At 37.4% G+C, this 14,940-nt stretch overlaps 2 protein-coding genes across 12 annotated transcripts; both read left to right on the forward strand.

Annotated features, from left to right (window-relative positions):
- The first annotated feature begins 1,418 nt into the window (after nucleotides 1-1,418).
- LOC111455407 (probable sugar phosphate/phosphate translocator At1g06470) lies at nucleotides 1,419-9,538 on the forward strand. 10 transcript variants are annotated; one of them, XM_023097063.1, is made up of 14 exons: nucleotides 1,420-1,645; nucleotides 2,734-2,783; nucleotides 2,871-3,235; nucleotides 3,324-3,493; nucleotides 4,279-4,364; nucleotides 4,477-4,526; nucleotides 5,121-5,188; nucleotides 5,887-5,987; nucleotides 6,158-6,170; nucleotides 6,518-6,702; nucleotides 6,844-6,930; nucleotides 7,562-7,656; nucleotides 8,074-8,228; nucleotides 9,144-9,538. In XM_023097063.1, the coding sequence occupies exons 3-13, from the start codon at nucleotides 2,982-2,984 to the stop codon at nucleotides 8,189-8,191; spliced, it is 1,227 nt and encodes a 408-aa protein (XP_022952831.1). In that variant the 5' UTR covers nucleotides 1,420-1,645; nucleotides 2,734-2,783; nucleotides 2,871-2,981; the 3' UTR covers nucleotides 8,192-8,228; nucleotides 9,144-9,538. The 10 variants fall into 10 exon arrangements, with proteins under 10 accessions (XP_022952828.1, XP_022952830.1, XP_022952832.1 ...); XM_023097058.1 differs by having other exon boundaries at nucleotides 1,420-1,632; nucleotides 2,734-2,834; nucleotides 2,924-3,235; XM_023097061.1 differs by having other exon boundaries at nucleotides 1,420-1,632.
- An 873-nt stretch (nucleotides 9,539-10,411) lies between these two features.
- Nucleotides 10,412-14,240, forward strand: LOC111455422 (protein-tyrosine-phosphatase IBR5-like). Of its 2 annotated transcripts, XM_023097088.1 has the most exons (6): nucleotides 10,412-10,653; nucleotides 10,850-11,130; nucleotides 11,467-11,566; nucleotides 12,405-12,462; nucleotides 12,579-12,685; nucleotides 13,541-14,240. In XM_023097088.1, exons 2-6 carry the CDS (start codon nucleotides 10,894-10,896, stop codon nucleotides 13,822-13,824), a joined length of 786 nt encoding a protein of 261 aa, XP_022952856.1. In that variant the 5' UTR covers nucleotides 10,412-10,653; nucleotides 10,850-10,893; the 3' UTR covers nucleotides 13,825-14,240. The 2 variants fall into 2 exon arrangements, with proteins under 2 accessions (XP_022952856.1, XP_022952855.1); XM_023097087.1 differs by having other exon boundaries at nucleotides 10,412-11,130.
- Nucleotides 14,241-14,940: the final 700 nt, after the last annotated feature.

Below are 14,940 nucleotides of genomic sequence, written 5' to 3' on the forward strand. Positions count from 1 at the left end.
ACTGAGGGAGATATTGTAGGGGATGGACAAAGAGATTAAAGGAGGTGGTCAGTTTTTTTTTCTTTTTCTTTATTTTGTTATTTTTATTTTAACACACATATATATATATAACTAAACCCAACGGGGCGTTACACAAAATTGGGCATTTTATGAATTTAGCCCATTCTGAATTCATAAAATAAATGTAGTTTATACTGCCACGTCATGCGACAAATGACAGCTCACATTAATCTATAATCTGACACGTTACGCTGTAATTTAACACAATTATCCATAATACAAAATAATATATGCTGTTTTTCCTTTTTTATTCAAAATTGTCGGTATTGAATATTGGGTTATTGTTGCTTAAACAGAAAAAAAAGGAAAAAAAAAATTATGTCATATTTGCTTCGGACACACTCAAAAACAAAATATCTCACATTTATGATAAATAGGAAAATAAAAAATGTAAAATCTATCATATGAAAAATTATAAAATAATACCTTTGCATATAAGACTGTAACGAACCGTTAGATATCGTCCTATTTGGGCTTTCCTTCCAGATTTTTATAACATTTTTTTTTTGCTAGAGACAAGTTTCAACACCATTACAAATAATGTTTCGTTATCCTCTTCCGCCGCTGTGAGATCTCACAATCCACTCTCCTTCGAGGTTCGGCATCCTCGTTGACACTTGTTTCTCTCTCCAATCGATGTGAGATCTCACAATATACTCCATTTAGGGTCCATCATCCTTGCCTGGTTGACACTCATTCATCTCTCTCAATCGATGTGGGATCTCACAATGCCCAAACATGACAATATCTGCTACAATCTATGTGAGATCTCACAATATCCAAACAGGACAATGTCTGCTAGTGGTAGACTTAGGCGGTTACAGTTTGTATTAGAGGTAGACACATGGTGGTGTGCCAATGAAAAATGCTGGGTCGAGAATGAGATGATAGATTGTGAGATCCTACATCAGTGAAAAGGAGAACGAATCATTATTTATAAAAATGTCGGAATTTACTCTAGTAAATGGTTTAAAAATATTTAAAAAAAAACTGGAAAGAAAAATTAGGATGAAAACCATATTTGCTAGCAATTGACTTGGATACCCTCCAATTGGAGCGGTATCTCGGTGAAGGAGTCACCTACCACGGATAACAATCTAATTTAAGCATAGGCGTCTAGTTCATTACCGGACGAAATAGTTCTTTAACCCGCGTAGTTATTATTTTCTAGCTTCGATCCGAAGCAACCGGCAGCAGCATGGGACCCGCCGGTGGGACCCTGCGCGGTCGGTAACCATGGTTCTCCAACGCCTCCGCCGCTGGGGCTGCACCCTACGTGACCACCCACCCAACCGCGAACTACCTCACGGCCCCACCCGTACAGCCGCGCATTTCAATTATAATAAAGAAAATTAAGGAAATTATGTCGATCTTGTTTTATTTCCTTTGACATCCGTTCACCATTCATCAGCCACATTTAACATTGAAAACAGACGCTCTGATTTGAGATTTCAACACCTGCAAACGCCATTTGCAGGACTTTTAGATCAGATCTCTCTTCAGTCGTCGTCCTCTTCCCGGTTCCTGCATTCTATCTGCGTATTCCTGCTCATTTCTTCAATTATTTATCAGGTCAGTTGTTTCGGTATGTTTCATATTCGGAGTATTACAGAATCCCGCCGTACTACGAGATGTTTTTACTTTGTTTGTTTATACACGACGATGCTTGTTCAATTTAGCTGATTTGAATTCTTTGATTGTTTATTTACGCATCCTGATACTCTGCTTGAGCTCGAGATTTTGACTTTCTGGTTCTTGGTTGAGCTCATCCTTATCGGTGCTTCATTTTGTTGATTCTTGTTCATTCCATGTAGTAGTTGCTTGTTTATTTTTATCAATACGAAGTAGCGAATCTCCGCGATAGTTTTCGAACTATGCTGTTTCCCTCCATGTTGCTGTTACAGACGCGCAGTCTTCACACGCCTCAATCACTGTAGCTATTAAACGACGTCACTTGTTGTGAGTTGTGACAGCCGCTGATGCCAAGGCTTGATATTAAGTGCGACTACCCTAGTTTAGCTTATGCTGCTTCTCTTAAGAACTATTGGTGGCGGGAAGAAAGTTATAAAGAATGATAGAATCTAGGCTGAATTGAAGGAAGTGATTGTGTCCGCTCCTTATTACTGCTTGCTGGCTGTTACGCTTAGTAACTTTTGGAAAGAATTTATAAATTATAAGTTAGTAATTTTTTTCTTTCCCAATTTTTTTCATCATTGGAAAGTTCCACGGAAGTTGGGTAGCAAGTGTATATGTATTGACAGATAATATTGTTATAGTAGAGAGATGACGCGGCATTGCAAGAAGATCGAAGAGAGGTTCTTCAAGGTTTTTTTTTCCTTTTTTTGAGGGGGGGAATATACAAATCTCTGAAAGAGGGCTTGTCTTGGCGTTATCATCACGAAATGAAGTCTGCACGTCTATATTGCTATCCAATTATATGTTCTGCACTCTGTATACTGATCCAAGTTTTGTACCGACTCAGTTTATCCTTATTTTTAATTCAATTGCTAATTGAATTTCGTACGAATTTTACTACTCACTATAATTTGTGTCAATACATAAAGTTCCTGCTTGCTGTTTACTCATTTGTACCTGTCAATGATTGTGTTGAAGAACATAGATGGTTCTAACTTAGTAGAGGAAAGGAGATGACTGGGAATTCTTCGGTTACAGGAAAACTTTAACACGTGAGGGTTGAATCTATTGAGACTGGAAGTCAAGAAGTAGGTGGTTGTCATAGAGAGCCATTTTTCTCTAGACGGTGTGACAAAAAGGTACTATCCTAGTGGATAATCTATTAATTTATGCAGATTCAAGTGCGAAACACACTGGTTTCATACTGCCTTCACTTCAACTGGGTCAGCTAACATAAATTGGCATCTTGAGGAGGAGATAAACTGATAAAGTGTCATCAGACAATTATGCAGTCTAATGGCAGGGAGACCGAGGCCCACTTTCCTATTCACGTTGATGGAAATGAAAGTGAGAAATGCGAACCTTTAAGTATTGAGAACAAACCTGGGAGGAATATTGATGGCGATGACTGTGAACCCCTTCACAGTGATGATTATAATTCTCTGCAGCTGGATGCAAAGAATCCTCTATCCACTGCCAATGTCCTAAAGACATTATTCTTTATTCTTGTCTGGTATATTTTCAGCCTTCTTTTGACCTTGTAAGTTCCTTATTCACATTATCAATAATTAAAGTTGTAATGTTTATTTAGAATGTTCAATTAAATGGGTTTCTCCTGGTTTGAGCAGATATAATAAAACTTTATTAGGAGATCATTTGGGTAGGTTCCCGGCTCCCCTACTCATGAATACTGTTCATTTTACTATGCAAGCTGTTCTATCGAATTTGATCACATGGATTTGGTCTAGTCGATTCCAACCTTGCGTTACTATGACATGGAAAGATTACCTCACGAAAGGTAATCTTGAAACTAATGGCTTTTGTTTAGGTTTTTTATGATACTGGTATACATACTCCAATTGACCTTTTCACCCTACCAAGTTTATGTGTAATGATAAGGGTGCTTTCAAAAGAAATAGTCATAAAATAAATCAAGGCATTTTCTTGTCTTATTCAAGTTACAACCTAAAAATTAACTGGATAAGTTATAGTTTCTTGAATATATACATTGCATTATGAGGTAAAGAGATGGAAAAGCTCTCTATGATTTCCTTACAAGAATGTGGCATTTTCTTTTGTTGTTAAATTGTTTATCCAGTTACGTTTTAATATCTTTGGGGAAATCCTCCTTATCCTAAAAAGTTCACAAACTTAAACCATCATTAATCCATTATAACCATCTACCTAGGATTTACTATCCTAAGAGTTTCCTTGGCACCCAAACATTGTAGGGTTAGGTGGATTGTCCTGTGAGTTTAGTTGAGGTGCATGCAAGCTGGCTGGGACACTCACGAATATTAAAAAAATAGTTCACAAATTTTTGCATGTGTTTTGTTCCATCTTTTGTCATTCCATTAATTGATAAAATTCATGGATTTGTGAACGATTAAACTTGTGTGTATTTTTTTTTAATTTTTTTTGTGTGTGTGTGTGTGTCAATTTTATTAAATTTCGTGAATGGTGTTTATTATTCATTCGGCGTTTGTTTACGTTTGTTTGAACCCATAGGATGTTAACTTTTATATCGTTTGTAAATTAACTTTTCTATCAACTAATGCCACAGATGGACTTTGCCTTTCACAGTTGTCCCAACGGCTCTTGGAACAGCCTTGGATATTAATCTAAGCAATGCATCCCTTGTCTCGATATCAGTCACATTTGCTACCATGGTTGGATACCTTTTCATCATGCCTATTTGTTAGTAAAAGAACTGTATATACTGTAAAGATATTCTACTTTATACTTCATAACACTAATTCTCTCTTTCTTTTTGATTGACAGTGTAAATCCGGTTCTCCTATATTTCTTCTCCTGTTTGCTTTTGCTTTCAGGTGAGCTGTAAAACTAAATTGTGTAATCTAGTTTCTCATGTGCGCCTTTATATAGGAAATTATATATCTAATTGTATCCAATTTTCTCATACCTCATACTTTTTGGAAGTTTATAGTGTTTTGTGTTTTTCTGATGTGTATGACATATGAGAATAACGTTTCGTAACGGAATACGATTTCAACTTTACTTTTTTACTTTCCCAAAGATTCTTTAGCTGTGTCTGTTGAATGTCAGTTATGCTGAATATTGAGAATGAATTTGATTAGTTATGTAGTATTTTTCTCTATATGTTTAGGATTCCTTTTTTAAAATTTTATTTTTAAATAAGAAATGAAGAAATATGTTCTCAAGAAAAAGGAGCCAGGCTTTAGGGATGCGGGACCAGGATTTTAAATTATTTGTTATGTTGGGTTACCATTCTTCCTTCTGCAGCCATATTATTTATGGGCTATGATACTGGTTCCTGCATATTTTATGGGCTATGAACATTACCTCTTAACATATATTATGAATTTTACTTCCTAGACATTGTACTTTCCTATCATAGTATTTTATTGACGATTTATCATGTAGCATGAAATTTCTTGTATCAGGTTGGAAGCTCCCAGCTTCAAACTTTCTGGCATCATCTTGATTATATCTGTTGGAATTTTATTAACAGGTATCTAGCATTTTTCTTTTAATCCTAGCTGATAATTCATGAACTTTACAATTTAAAATGTGTAATTCTTGAAAATATTCAAATGGAAATGACCACGGATGCATCAATGGTCAAACCAATTGAACTGAGCTGGTCAGTTTTATTGGTTCCTAGTTCCAACATGCCCTCTTATTATCCATCACCCTTACCTAGGAAGGACTGGGTTTGTTTGTTTGTTTTATTTTTTACAATTTGAGTATAATAGCCAACTTATGGTTATGTCACACCTTAACTATTCTCACGAGATAAACTACAGGGCCCCACAACCTATTATTGCAAGAAAAGTGGAATTTTATCTTTGGTAAGTGGCTATCATATGATTTGAATCCTTGCCCACAAAGTCCCCAAAGTCCCTTCCCAACCCTTTTACCTTTAGCCAGCAAGGTGGTTAGGACTAGTGTTTTAGAACTCACAGTGGGTTTACCTACGTCGCATACACAAAGGAAGATTGAAGTTAGAAGTGAAAGAATCTGGAGCCGGCGAATTGTTTCTGTTGGCTCTGTTTGTTTGTGTCCATAGCAACATTAAACATTCATTACTTCTATGTTCTGACATTTTTTAATATAAGAATTCATTTATCATAACAACTAGGCTAAAATTTTCTAATAGAGATGTTTTTGTTGCTACGTATTATTACTTACCTGGTTTTGTCTATGCAGTTGCAAAGGAGACAGAATTTGAATTATGGGGTTTCATTTTTGTTATGCTTGCTTCTGTTATGTCTGGCTTCAGGTGGTCCATGACGCAAATTCTTCTTCAGGTATGAATTTTATTTTTTCCCTTCTTTTTCCCATGTATGCTTGTGTTTTATGCTATCAAGAATCCGTCTTCCAAGCACCTATTTGGTCCGTTTCTTGCCCTTTTACTTGTTGGCTTGGATCCTGACACGTTTCCACATATGATGCATATATTGCCCGACTGGATATGAAGCGAGAAGCATACGGTAAGTGTTTTTCTGAGCTTTTTAGTTGTCAATTATTGGATTTCTTTTGGTTCTGTATCCGTGGATTTTTATGCAAGGCTTCACGGAGAAAATAATCAATTTGTTCTAGCAATCTTGAGTTTTATCCAAAAATTTTCAGCCTTTGTTGATAATATGTTATTTTGTTTCATCGAATGCAATAGTTCACACATCAGAATTAGTGAGTTACTATTTGAATCAATCCATTTTATATTGCGTTAAGGTCTTTTTGGCAACTCTTAGATGCTGTTTCATCCAGATTTCAATTTTATTCTTGCCAAAGTGGTGCCGGTAAATATTATGTGCCAACGTAATTACATTCATTTCAGGTTTGAAAAATCCTTTTACCCTAATGAGCTATGTGACACCAGTGATGGCCATTGTGACTTTGATGCTATCCCTTGGTTTAGATCCGTGGAAAGAATTTGCCAGTAATGGATATTTCAATAGTATCTGGCATGTTACTCGGAGTTCCTTGCTGATGCTTTTTGGCGGAGCACTTGCCTTCTGTATGGTAGGAACCTATTTGATTCTTTCCTTCACTGTACAATAAGCACAATTTTGTAAAGTGCTGTCTACGCTCCTGTCCTAACCTTTTGGTGCTTAAATACATTGTTAGCTTCTCAACGTGAAGAATTATGTTATCCTTTTGCAGGTATTAACAGAATATATCCTTGTCTCCGTAACTAGTGCTGTCACAGTTACAGTCGCTGGTGTTGTAAAGGAGGCTGTAACTATACTGGTATGAGATTTTCCGACCCTTTTCATTATACTTCCTAATGAAGATGTAGGGGACCTTCAATTTCAAAGTATTTGATTTGCTACTGCTTCTCTTCAAGCATTTATTTTGAGTTGTCATGAATTACTACAAGTAGTTTTGAGCTTGCTCATTAAGAGTTCTTTTGTGCGCTAAATTTTTTATTGAAAGAATAATTATGATAATGTGCTACATAACATACTATTTGTGTAGCCATTTCATTTTTTATTTCAGATGTGAATTTGGTACTGCCTTACTTATAGGATAAGTTTGCTGAAGATGACTATAGGTTATGGTTTCGCCAGCTTCCCCCTGCAACTAAGTGAACTCGTCATGTCACTATCTTTCTTTCTATTCTACTGCAACGACATTCAAAATGTTTTAGAAGGGTGACGTTGAGGTGGGAAGACATCTTGTCTTCCCTCTCCTTTTTTTTTTTTTTTTTTTCCTTTAATAAAATGGATTTCTCATCCAAAAAAGGTTGAAAATTTTGAAGTGCATGGTTTTAAGATACAAAATTTCAACTATAAGAGCATTGTTCTATCCGACATTATAGGGGCTGTAGATCGCTGACATCTTCATCTTCTAATTTAATAATGCACTTTTGCATTTTCAGGTTGCAGTATTTTACTTCCACGATAAATTTACCTGGCTAAAAGGGTTTGGTCTCATCATAATTATGATTGGCGTCAGTCTCTTCAATTGGTACAAGTAAGTTGTTGTTTTTTATAAGCGTGAAATTTTTCTCCTTCTAAGATTAAATATAGTGCTTAATTAATCCGCCCGACAATCGAATATTTTTGTTAATAATCATCCTTCCAATGTGATATGATTGTTCGCTACTGGTATTTTAGACCATGAATTTTCTGGGTGTAGAGACGTGGAATGTAATGAACTCGTATTTTAGAGGAGTTTTTTATTTTTTTTATTTTTTTATTTTTATAATTGAATGGTTCCAATGTCATAAACCAGGCAATTGAAATGGTAAACATCACTTGGAGTTATTGACACGAAGGATTGAGACACAGAATAGCAATAGCTTATAAATTGCAACTAAACAAGTAAAAAACTTAATTATGGGCTCTTCTTGTGTAAAGTCATCACGTTTTATCTCCAATTGATCATCAGATACCAAAAGCTACAGCAGAAATCTAGTGAAGATAAAGTGGTAAGCGCACAGTCAACAACTGTTCCTGGCAAATATGTAATTCTTGAGGAAATGGATGAGGATGATGGCCAGCGTTGATTGCAAAATTACATTGTCCGAATCCTAGTCAATTACAGTAAGCTCTCTTAACTTGTTTTGCCAAGTGTTCCTGTTTTATGAGCTAGTTAATTCATATTTGGTTTTAGCTGAAAACATATCTCTACTTAATCCCATATTTGAATTGTTTTTGTTTGCATAATATGTTGTGCAAAGAATACACAATTTTCAAATTTCTTTTCCAGCTTTTAGTTCCCCAAAAATGCAAAATACAGGTAATCGAATTGTATTATGTTTGCAAGATATTCTCTGAGTTGATCCCATTTTAGGAGTGAATGGCAACATGTGCATGCCTCCTGTGGATAAACACATCCTTGTCAGATAAGGGTGGATAAAAAATTTTCATAGAGAGTATCGTTTGTATATTAAATCATTGAATTCTAAATTTAGTGAACTAGATATAACTTTAGAGTCTTAACTTTTCTATATATATTTTGTTCGGAATACAAGACATCTAAGAAGGGGCTCCACCCCTGTTTAGTATAGTATGAATCTTCTCCATTACTACTTGGTAAAGAGGTCTTCCATCATATGCATTAATGACCCGATTTGATCACTAATTACCTGCTCAATTTGAAACTCATGCACCAATCCGGTTCATACAAAATAATAAATGCCATTGTTCGATTACTGTTGAAAACAGTTTTTTTAATGTATCTAGAAGCATTTGGCTGAGACCCACAAGCCTGTTCTATTGTCATGGGATTGTACAAATATTATGATGCTTGAAGGAAATTACATGTTCAATTATCATTCTAGTTTCTGGGAATAAATTTGTTTGCACAGGCTTTATTATCAATCATTATCCAGGACTTCGTTAATCGAATAGTTTCTTAGACCGATCTGGTTGGTTGATGTCCCTACGGGGCACGATAATTTTGAACAGTTTTACTGGAAGCATCATATTATTGCCACTAAAGGAATCTTTTTGTAGGGGCTCTAGTCGCTGTCCATATTCAAATACGATTACCTGTATCCTTGCGGCCCTACTCCTTGGATTTAGCTTCGAGATGTTGTAATCAATTTTGTAGTGAATTCATGCTAATTTGTGGCTCCTATTGTTTATGTGGTTTCAAAGGAATGCTGCCTTTCGAGTGGATCTTCCACCCAAGCTTTTTATTCTAGTGATGGTTGATGTTATTCCATTTTCTTCAACTCAACAACATTTTTGTTCTTTTTTATTGTTGTCACACTTGAAAGATTTACGATGTGGAGAGCTACAAGACATTGACGACCTTACTTGAAGGTCAAGATCGATTCAATAGGTTGTATTACTATGTTTTTGAGTTCTAAACAACTACGAGACTTTGAGCTTGGTATCTTTTGCCATTGATTTGGATGAATGTTCTTTATTTTGGTCCTTCTCTAGGAAATTACTTGATAACTCTGGCAGTTAGCTTGGCCACGAAGTGGGCCTGTTTCTTTGAAGGAAGGCTCACTTGGTCACTCTCGAACATAGTTTAAACAAACAGTAGTGGTAAACTTAATTCTCAGAATATGGGTTTTTTTTGGCAGGTCAAAAATTATTTCCTTTTCACATTCGTACAAAAATTCATTGAAGTTCATGTACCCATTTTTTTTTTTCATCTGGAGCATGCATGTGCATCTCTCCAGGCTGCTGCTTGGACTAAAGATTAGGCCAATACATGTGTAGTATTCTATGCAATTACTAACATTAAATTGAAAGAAAAGCTAATGGTTTAAGGTTAGATATCATCACGATTCAACAAAAATCATTGGGTCATCGCACACCGTGACATTGGCTCATGAAAGGTCGTATATATACCTCCGAGACCAATTAAACCTCCCTTAAACGTTAAACTCCATTTCTCGCTCTAAATCCTTCGGACCTCTGCTACTAACGTTTAATATATACTAGAAGTATCAGAGAGAAGACTGCTTCATGCTAGGTGTCTAGACCTACTACTCCCGAGCTGCATTTTCGGTACACAAAGTCCCCCGTCCAAACTACACATTAATGCACCTGCAAGACAACCAAGTACACAACATGATTGGTAACTCATTACTCGTAAAGTTGGATAACCTCACAGGCAAAAAAGACAATTTTACTATCATGTAAATATTAAATTGTTTGATTTAAAGAACATAATGACTAAACGGCATTATTTCTTTAAATGGTTGTATTAAAATAGTGAGTTTTCAAATTTAGCTCAACTACTAAATTGATTACGATTATTATCAGAAACATTAGGGAAATTGATTGAAATCTGTGAATGATATTATAAGTTTGGATCGACTTATCACATGTCCAACACGACCCATCTGGGGAATCTTGAAGAAATCTGGAAGAAATCCTGCGTTTTAGCTGTTGATCCCTTTGGCTTTTCGTTACCAGACCCACGTTGTCAGAAGCAGAGCACAGACACCACCCCAGCCAAATTCAAAAACTCCACCGCACGCAATCTAATCGAAGAACCTTCGTGGTAACGCCCTTCTGCATCGGCGCCTCTCTCTGTTGTTTGAGCAGCGCTTTCCCCACCAAGAACTCTTCCTTGAACCCATTTTCTTTTTCTCTATAGTTTTTGGATTGATTCCCTTCTTGTTTAGTCCGATTCTGATTATATTCTAATTTGGGGCCGTTCTGTTTCATCGCCCGTGGTGTCTGTTTTGGCGATTCAGAAGGTTTTCTCATCTGGGTCATCGCTCAATCGCGGTTTTAGGCTATGAGGAAGAGGGAAAGAGAGAACCCTTGTGGGGTTTGTGGCCATTATCATAAATACGAAGAAGGGGAAGTCTGTGGGATTTGTGGCCATCGGGTTCCCGCTACATCGGAGAAAACTTCGTTGCAATTTGCCGCGTTTCCTTCAGAGATTTTGCCGGAGTTTCTTTATCTGGGAAGCTATGATAACGCTTCCCGCTCTGAACTTTTGAAGACTCAAGGAATCTCCCGCGTTCTTAATGTATGTTTAATTTCTTCATTCTCTGTGTCGTTAGATTTTAGTGTTTTAGATTGTTCTATTTCATGAAGAAAAATCTGCGTGGTTTGAGTGTTGGAGCGACAATCATCTCTTAGTTTGCTTGTTACTGTTCTTGTCTGATTGGATCTTTTGTTGGGCTGTGGCTTTCTGGTTCATCTGTTCTTCTCTGTTTCAGCTTCATGGTATAGATTATCTTGTATGGCATCGATTCTGGTCGGATGGAAGGGTTCCTGTAAAAAATTCTTTGATAGTTTGCATTGGATAGAGTTCAACAGTGCAATGACAAAGGTTTTATATATATGTTAATATTGTTTGCAGACTGTGCCTGATTGTCAAAATCTCTACAAGAACTCCTTCACTTATCACTGCCTCCAATATGATAAGACTTTACCTTTTGATGATGCAGTTGAATTCCTAGGTGGGTTTTCTTTATCTTCTCCAAAATGAACTGTATCTGCTGATTCATTTGTTGGGTTAGTCCATGTGTTGCAGTGTTTTTCATTTCAAATGTGACTTTTTTGGTATAAGAAGATAGATGTAGAAAAGAGTCCTCCTATAGCTTTGTGAGATCCCACATCGGTCGGTGGGTCGGTGGGAGAGGGGAGGGGAACGAAACATTCTTTATAAGGGTGTGGAAACCTCTCCTCTTAGCAGATGTGTTCTAAAATCTTGAGGGGAAGCCCGGAAGAAGAAAGAGGACAATATTAGCTAGCGGTGGGTTTGGGCTGTTATAAATGGTATCAGAGCAAGACACTGAGCGAATGTCTAGCAAGGAGGCTAAGTCCTGAAGGGGGTGGATTGGAGGGTCCCATGTCGATTGGAGATGGGAACGAGTGCCAACGAAGACGCTGGGTTCCGAAGGGGGATGAATTATGAGATCTCACATCAGTTGGAGAGGAGAAAGAGTGTCAACGAAGACGTTGAGTCCCGAAGGGGGGTGGATTGTGAGATCCCATGTCGGTTGGAGAGGGGAATGAAGCATCATTCTTTATAAGGGTGTGGAAACTTGTCCCTAGTAGATGCGTTTTAAAACCTTGAGGAGAAGTCTGGAAAGGAAAACCCAAATAGAACAGTATCTGCTAGCGGTGGGCTTAGGTTTGAGCTGTTACAGCTGTCTTATAGGTTTTTGCTTAATGCAATATTAGATTACCCGTTGACCGAATAAAAATGGCTTTCAGTTAAAAACATGTCGTTAGGCTTCTATAATTCACTGATTCGAGAAGTCTAACGTGCCCGATGTTGCTTGTGACGTGCAGAGCAATGTGAAAGGGACAAGGCTCGTGTTCTGGTGCACTGCATGTCAGGAAAAAACAGGTTTGAACTTATTCTTAGATAAACTGGAACTCTGCAATTGTATAATGTACCCAGACGACATAAGTTTAGGATATGCATAACTGTCCTCACTAATAGATTACACTGATTGATCATAGGTCTCCAGCTATTGTAATAGCGTTCTTGATGAAATGCAAAGGTTGGAGACTTGCTCAGAGTTATCAGTGGGTTAAAGAGCGGAGGCCATCCGTCGACTTAACTGAACGTATGTCTACGACACATTATCCATTCCTTGGTCTGCTTTTCAAATAAGAAAATACAGTATTTCTATGAGATCCCACGTCGGTTGGAGAGGAGAACGAAACATTCTTATAAGGGTGTGGAAACCTCTCCCTAACAGATCCATTTTAAAACCGTGAGGCTGACGACGATACGTAACGGGCCAAAGAAGACAATATCTGCTTGCGGTAGGCTTGAGCTGTTACCCCTACACTACTACTAACTATGAAGTGCACATTTTTCGTGAATATATATATATATATATATATATATATATATACTTCACCAAATGGATTGAAATTGTATAGCTATTTCTTTAGGTTTGTTTATCACAGGGGCCTGCACTGCATCTGCTTGTGTTATTTTGTGGGATCCCACGTTTGTTAGAAAGATGAACGAAGCATTCCTTACAAGGGTGTGAAAACCTCTCCCTAATAGATGCGTTTTAAAACCTTCAGGGAAAGCCCAAAAAAGACAATATCTGTTAGAGGTAGGCTTGAGCCGTTACAAATGGTATCAGAGTCAGACACCGAGCGGTGTGCCAGCGATGACGCTGGAACCCCAAGGGGGGTGGATTATGAGATCCCACATTGGTTGGAGAGATGAACGAAGCATTCCTTACAAGGGTGTGAAAACCTCTCCCTAGCATACGCGTTTTAAAAACTTTGAGGGCAAGCCTGGAAGGAAAGCCCAAAAATGACAATATCTGCTAGTGGTGGGTTCGGGCTTTATAATTCAGCTTCGACGTTAGCTTTGCATTCTAATGTTGTCTGTTCTATTTGGAAATGTTTTTATCAGCAAAGAATATAGTCTGAGTAACATTTTTGGTGTGTTAAAATAGCTATCTATCAGCAGCTGCAAGAGTATGAGCAGAAGGTTTTTGGATCATCCCAAAACACCCTTCCAGTCTTCCCTCCTGTTGGTCTGCCTTCTTTTGGCTTCAACTTCCCAAAGACCAGCGACCCAGTTCCTACAACACCATTCAACACCATTGCTGCAACTTCGATCTTTACCCGCCCAACCGTAGATGTACCGTCCCACGAGTTTACATTCGGTGCTGGGCAGACTCAAAACAGTTTCGCCGCTAATCCACAGATCAACCAGCAGCCACATCCAAATGGGTAATGCTTAAAACTCTCAAATCAAACCATCTTAGTAGTTTTGCAAGATCCATCCTTTTAGGTTTTTCTTTTAAAAAAAGAACAAAAAAACTGCAAAACAAGTTTGTGTTGTGAGTTGAGCTGAGCCTTACTGAATTTGAGGAGTGAAGAAAAGAAAAGTGGGAAACTTTGGGTTTGTATAATGGGTTTGTACGTGCAAGTACAGTGAGATATTGTCGACTCATTACTAATCATATACGATGTCATAATTATATCAGCAGCTTTATCTATTCTCTGTCTCTCTCTGTTTCCCTTTCATTTCAGGTGATTGTTTTGTTGTTGTCTTTTTGCTATGATGGGTACGTTTCAATGTTATTCGTTTGACTCGCAACTGTTGTTTGAAGTACTTTATCAGAATCTACAGACATCAATTTCTTTTGCCACTCTAAGTTCAGTTCAGCTCAACTCAACTCGTTTTGTTCGTTTATGCTCTGTTCTGTTCTCTGAGATTGTTCTTTCATTTGCAGCCATACACGCAATGTCGTCTTTCTCCCCTAAAGCTTTGCACGCCTTCCCTACTTTTATTGTGCCATGTTTGGGACTGTTTTTCTTTTGACTTTTCATTCATTGGTCTAAAGCTTCCATTTTTATCACAAACTTCAAAATTTTCTTGCAGAACACAATCCCCTCGCCGTGATTAAGGGTTCAAGGTAAACGCTAGGTAGCCGTGCAGAGCGATAATTGCTAGCAAGCGAGCGATAATTGCTAGCATCTATTTAAGAGCATAGTCGAGACATAATAAAATTTAATAAGGACTTTTATTTTCTTGTAACAAGAACAAAGATTTATATAGGCAGAGTCCAAATAATTCGGGTCATAAAGTTGCAACCTTTGTACCAATAATAAATCATACATGGCATTAAAAGTAAATAAAAAGGAAGGTAATTATGGAAATGATTAATGAAGTTTAAACAATAATAAATCAATGCCCCAAGACAGTGACTTTATCGGATAACTGTTCTTCAGGTGAAATGCCTTCAAGCTCTAAGCCCACCGCCTCTTTTTCAGCGTCCTCCGTCGACTCCGACACCGACATCGCCATCGAAAGCTTGCCCAATACTTTGTACGTGTCGTCAAAATC

This window comes from Cucurbita moschata, unplaced genomic scaffold (assembly GCF_002738365.1).
Source record: "Cucurbita moschata cultivar Rifu unplaced genomic scaffold, Cmos_1.0 Cmo_Scf00017, whole genome shotgun sequence".
In the NCBI taxonomy this organism is placed as follows: domain Eukaryota; kingdom Viridiplantae; phylum Streptophyta; class Magnoliopsida; order Cucurbitales; family Cucurbitaceae; genus Cucurbita; species Cucurbita moschata.